The sequence below is a fragment of the Alosa sapidissima genome, chromosome 8 (assembly GCF_018492685.1).
Source record: "Alosa sapidissima isolate fAloSap1 chromosome 8, fAloSap1.pri, whole genome shotgun sequence".
Classification (NCBI taxonomy): Eukaryota; Metazoa; Chordata; class Actinopteri; order Clupeiformes; family Clupeidae; genus Alosa; species Alosa sapidissima.
In genome coordinates, this window is record NC_055964.1 from 18965978 (window position 1) to 18971977 (window position 6000).

At 39.0% G+C, this 6000-nt stretch overlaps 1 protein-coding gene across 2 annotated transcripts in view; it reads right to left on the reverse strand.

The window, feature by feature from the left end:
• zgc:63587 (uncharacterized protein LOC393431 homolog) overlaps positions 1–6000 on the reverse strand; it is a 35721-nt gene that overhangs the window by 23676 nt on the left and 6045 nt on the right. For both annotated transcript variants that reach the window (XM_042100869.1, XM_042100867.1), the window contains exons 5-6: positions 4726–4849; positions 18–152 (exon numbers count right to left, since the gene is read on the reverse strand). In XM_042100869.1, coding sequence (XP_041956803.1) covers positions 18–152; positions 4726–4849 — 259 coding nt within the window. The remainder of the gene's footprint in view (positions 1–17; positions 153–4725; positions 4850–6000) is intronic.

Here is a 6000-nt window from a genome sequence, read left to right on the forward strand (position 1 = left end):
TGTGTGTTTTTTTTTACCCGTGTCCAAACGGAGAGATGAAGTAGAAGCAGCAGTGGACTCTGTTGTCCACGATGTGTCTGCGATTCAGGCCACTCTCATCATGTAGGTAGCGCTCAAACTGGTTATCAATGTACTGGATGATGGTCTTAAAACTGAGAGAAAGAAAGAAAGAAAGAAAGAAAGAAAGAAAGAAAGAAAGAGAGAGAGAGATTTATCTCTCAGGCGATGGAAGGTGTTTTGGAGTAAAGATTTTGGACTGCTAATTTGTTCAGGTTAATACATCAATTTTGAATGGCAGGGGACTAATCACACTGTATAGGCTCATGAGTGTCAAAACTAGATGCAGAGAAAACAACAATATCAAAGCTCTTGTTGTTCCATGTGTAAGAGAAGTCGGTTCGTCCACCACTCACGGCCCTCAAACCCGCCACCTCAACGCACACCGGCATGGGAGTCGAATGCTCTAACCACTGAGCTAAAAGCCCAGGCTCCCAACTCAGCGGTTAGAAGCATTCTTAAGGTTAAGGGTGTGAGGATTTACACGTGCAACTAGCATGCTAGCTCAGTTCGCCTCCCTTACACATGGGTGAATAAAATCGAAGGTACAACAGACCCAGACAACTGAATATTAGCCTATAGCTAAAAGGGAGCTATATGCTAACTGGTCTAACCCACTTTCAGTATATTATGCTAAGCTAGGCTAAAGTTACACAGAGAAGAGAGGGGTCCATTATCTAACTCTGAGGCAGCCTTGTTGGCGTGTTCCTTTAACCCTTACAAGCCCGACCATTCTAATTTCGTTAATATTTTAACGATGACCAATCATCTAATATCTCAGCTGTCCAATGACTGATTTTATTTCTGAAATCTTCCCCGTAATGCTGACAACACAAGCTTCAATTTGATATGATTGGTTAAGGGGTTTATGGCGCGAAATGTTTTGGATACTTGAAGATGAGTCGTGAAAAAAACTTTTCCCTTCAGTCGTACATTTTAACATGGACCGCCAGATGCCACCTGCACTTCGTTGGAGTTTACCTCGACTGGATAAACTGAGGTAATATATATTTTACATCGTTTTTAGTTATGGTTAATCTTAATTTGTAGTCATAAAATCATGTTATTTGACAGTAATATGCTTTCTCATCAGCGTCAACATTATGGCATAGCGGGGGCTAAGTGCATCTTCATGTAACTTTAGCTAGCTGCATTACTCTGAACTGCTTGCAGTATTCTCGTTTGCTTTTGATATCAGTTATTTTCATTTGACAATTTTATTTAAAAACCTGTTAGTATATAACCTGTAAGTAAGTTTGTTTTCTAGTACCAATTTGCTTGTTAAGTAAGCATTATATTGGCAAGTCAGTATAGCATACCAAAGCTGAATAAATCAATGGGCGCCACGTTTCTAAGTTGCGTTCTCTTACATGAAATAAGTTGAGCGATATTTTTTACTCCTCTCAATATGTAGTTGTAGAAAACAAGATGTGAAATCACGGATTCTGTCAGAAATGTAGTGCTAATTAACGTATTGCCTCTCCTCGGGTTACCTCAGGCAGTTTGTAGTGAACTGTTTTACCTTGCTAACTTCTAAATGACAAACATCAGACGTGCTTGTCTCAACATTTTCTAAGATGGCATGACTTGATATTCTACTCTTCTCAATATGTAGTTTTATAGAAAACACATATCACATATTATGTCAGAAATGTCATTATTGCATTTAAGCAGTTAGTTACTAGGTGAAATGTAATCTGTCTTTATCTTAATGCCAGCCAGGCAATCAGATTTAGGGTAGCTAAACCCATGTGTAATAAAATTACTTTTCATACTTCTAAATATTTTTGAGTTACTCAAAATGCTTCAATAGTTTAGGCTACCTCTTCTTGTGTATGTATGTGCACACACGCACACATCTGTAGTTTTGTGATTTTATTTTTGTAATTAATAAATGTATTACATTTGTATGATTTTACTGTTGTTTCAGATGGAGGATGGCAAGACCTACACAGACCTCCTTGCAGGCCTGAAGAGGTAGCTGACTGCTGATGAGCTTGCGCTCACAATGTTGAAGACCATGTGAGGATGGAGGAAGAAGGTATAGATTTAGATGGCGTGCCTAGGGTGGTGTAGACTGCCACTAAAACACTGTGAAATAGACTTGTTATGTTGCTTTTTATGTTGTTGTCCCAAGCATATGTGGTTTTACCAACCGGAACGGGTGGAAGGTTGTGCTTAGTAGGCCGTCGTATGCAAACACACAGTGCAGGGGCATGGGACGAAGAGACCCCAGAAGAGTTTCACAGTTTTCTGGGATTGATCATTGACATGGGACTTCACTTCCCTCCCTAATATCCATTGCTACTGGGGAACCAAGTCTCTGAAGGGATCAGGGAGCGTTGACCAAATGAGAAATACATATTGTGTACACTTTTTCTCCATTGACATTGCTGTTTCAGTAGTTTATTATTTCAAGTTTGGCAATGCAGAATCTGGTGTTGAACCTAGGTTTGGTAGCTACAGCCAGAAAGACTGGCGAAAATCTATCACAACAGCTGGCAGGCATTTCCGTCAAAATTTCAGCCTCGCCTTCAGCTGCTCCAACTACTACTCTGTCATCTTTTCATCAAGTACATATTCCTGTACAGCAGGAGCCAAAAAGTGTTGGCTTTGTTATAAAAACAATACATAATAACACTAAAGTAGCTTGTATGGCCTGGAGTTTAGCGGTAGGTGACTGCTTTTTTGGTAAACAAAATTGCTGTCAGATTTGGCATTCTACAGAAGGGGATGCGTTTCGTTATGAGTCATAAGTCTTCTGTGTTTAACCTTCAGGTTCCCCACCCCACCTTTCCCTATCCTCCTCTGTGTGTGTGTGTGTGTGTGAGTTTGTGTGTATATGTGTGTATGTGTTTATTCTCAACAGGCTTGTTCTATGTAATCCACTTTCAAATTTTCAATCAATGTTTAGACACATTGATTTTTGAGTTAAGTTGATTGTATTCCTAGCTTTTCATAAATAATACATTTTATAGATGTATATCATTTTCATATTACACTAATTTATATAAGGAAGTTGTATCTGTTGAATCAAATGTATTCTATGTCTCTATTCAGAATTGATCTTCAATAAATATACAGTATACTTATCCTGTATTACTGGTAAGGTACATGTTTTTCTTTTATATATCATTATTGTTGACTGTAGCATTTGCTTATATACAAATAAATGGTTTATTGTTATGGACCAAATAAATCTAAACCATTGTGTCTGACTTCATTATTAGTTTTTATGCATACTTTTATGTTTTTGGTGAGAAAGAGAATGTGAATTCTGTCAACATTCTAAATCCCGTTTCCTGCATTTTTTTACACTTATCACTTAATTTATCATAACTTTTGAAAGGTTAGTGATATTCCAATTCAGTCTTTTTTGTTAAATAGCCCACAACTTGCTGAACATGTCATACACTCTATATTTGTCTCTATCTCGTATAGAAATATGATGAAAATTCATTTTTATGCGAATGAAATTCAATTTTAACGAATTTCGGTATACATTTGGAGAGGATTTTCAAAGACTGTTCATTACTATATCAACATTACCATATGTATTTTACATCATTTGATAGAACTGACCCTTCTGATTACAATGGTATGTATATCCCATTGATGGTATGTATTATACTCAAGAAATAAGGTTTTTTGTGTAAGGAGGTCATCCAGCACCAAAAATGGAATGTTCGGCACGGGCACGAAAGGGTTAATAACCACATAAAGGAATAAAAGGTAGAGAGCATGTACTGTATGCTGCATAAGCTAGAGCTGCACCAATATATCAGCCTAACATCAGTACCACCCCAATACATGCCTTGTTGATGTTGAAGATGATTTTTTTTATACTTCTATTTAGTCATTTTTACCAGGGGTGACAATACAAATGGAAGTAGCTGATGTTTAGCCTATCTGTTATATTACTAGCTAAATGTTGTGTTATGTGCAGAATGGCAGATTCAAAGCTAGGGCAGAAAGACTTGGAAATGGGTGAGATATTTTCATAATGATAATGATGCATTCCCCTGCCACTGAAGGGTATAATTAACAACATAACTGTGAGAAAACAAACTAATTTGAAAAATCGGTATCTGCATTGGTTATCTGCCAACTGGTTAGTTTAAACCACGTATCGGTAGCTACGGTATCATAATTGACGCATCCCTAGTATAAATGCATAGGCCTATGCAGAGTTCACATAAAGCAGCACACTGCTCAAGTCACGTAAGTTCATCTCAGGAGGGACGTTTGGTAGGACTGGAGTTTCTGGGGTCTGACAAGGGAGTTCAGGTAACCGTGGAAACAACAGGCCTCAGGAGAGCACCATTTTTCATTTGCAATTGATTTCATGCAGAGATTTCCATTTCCACTGGGCTACTGCAAACAGGACACGCTCAGCATTCCTTAAACACGCACGCGCGCACACACACACACACACACACACACACACACATAAATGGTTAAACACACAAGCACACATAAACACACATGGGCACACACACGCATGCAGTGATCACACTCCTGATGTCAACAGCTAAAAAAAACAAACACATTGACAAAGATTATGAAAAACAACAAAAGCCAGGCACATAAAGTCTCACAGCCAGTGACGTATGTCTCTCTCTCTTTTTCATCTCTCTCACACACACAGATACAAACACTTTGCCTCACCAGTCTTGGCTGTTGATGGCGTCTCCATATCCAGGAGTGTCCACGACAGTGAGCCGCAGTTTCACACCGCGTTCCTCAATCTCCACCGTTGACGCCTCGATCTGCACTGTGCGCTCAATCTTCTCTGAGGACGCCACAAACATACCATACAACTCAGTCCACACAATATATACTAACTCATACACACTCCATACTCATAATCAGTATAAAAACGAACTTCAGTACTCAGTCCATGTTCAATATAGGAAAACTGTCATAGTATAAAGAACACACATATACTCTCACTACCATTCATACTCTCACTACCATTCAAGCACCCATATTCATTCACTCACAGTCTGCACAAAATGAATATTTGTAAAGCAAAACATGTTGAGTTTATAGCCTCTGTGTATGTGTTTGTGTGTGAGTGTGTGTGTGTAATATGTTTTTGTACTGTATAGTTAGTCATGTGGCAAGCCTATGGTCATTCTTGCTTGGTATTAGAACATAAAAATCCCTTCAGTTTATACTGTTTGTGTCTAGGATAGTGTTCTTTACGTCAAGTTGGGCATTCTGGGGAACCCTGCTGTGAATACAAATACACACTGGGAGGGAACCCCCTGTGGCTAGCCGGTTCTTTTCATCTATATTTATAGAACATATGCTGCTATTAAGCCCCTTTAAAACAAAAGTACAGCCTGACCTACCACACACCTGAGGTCAGTGTAAGCAGATTGTTCAGCAAAAAAGTCTGAGAAAGTATCCACTGCCAAAAATGGACAAATTCCAATGTTTCATACAATTAAAGCACTCCAATGCAGTTTTTTTTTTTTTTTTTGGGGGGGGGGGGGCACTTCTATACCATAAATAATTTATTTGATGTCATATTATGTAATCCAATCCCATACGTGCTTCCAGACGTAGTAAGCATGGCGATTTGGGGCTAGATACATTTCCCTTTGATATTTGTTTATTTTGGCCACTGGCCACCACATATGGAATGTTTGTCATCTTCTGCCTTTTTCACCGAGATTAAATGTTCTTCTTGGGCAGAAAACCTCTATGGCATTGGGGTGTCTGTGGGAGTTGTCTTTACCATGTCCACATACTGTGTAGAATAGTCATAACCATCCCTCCACCATCCACCAGACTAAACTGTTTCAGAGTAAAAGGTCTTGGATTGATTCAGACTATGGCTCTTTTCCATTAGGGACCAGGGCAGGCCCAAGGCTTTTTCCCGGTCTTAAACATCGGTGCGTGGCCTCGGTGTTGTGTTTCCAAAAGGAGCTGTAA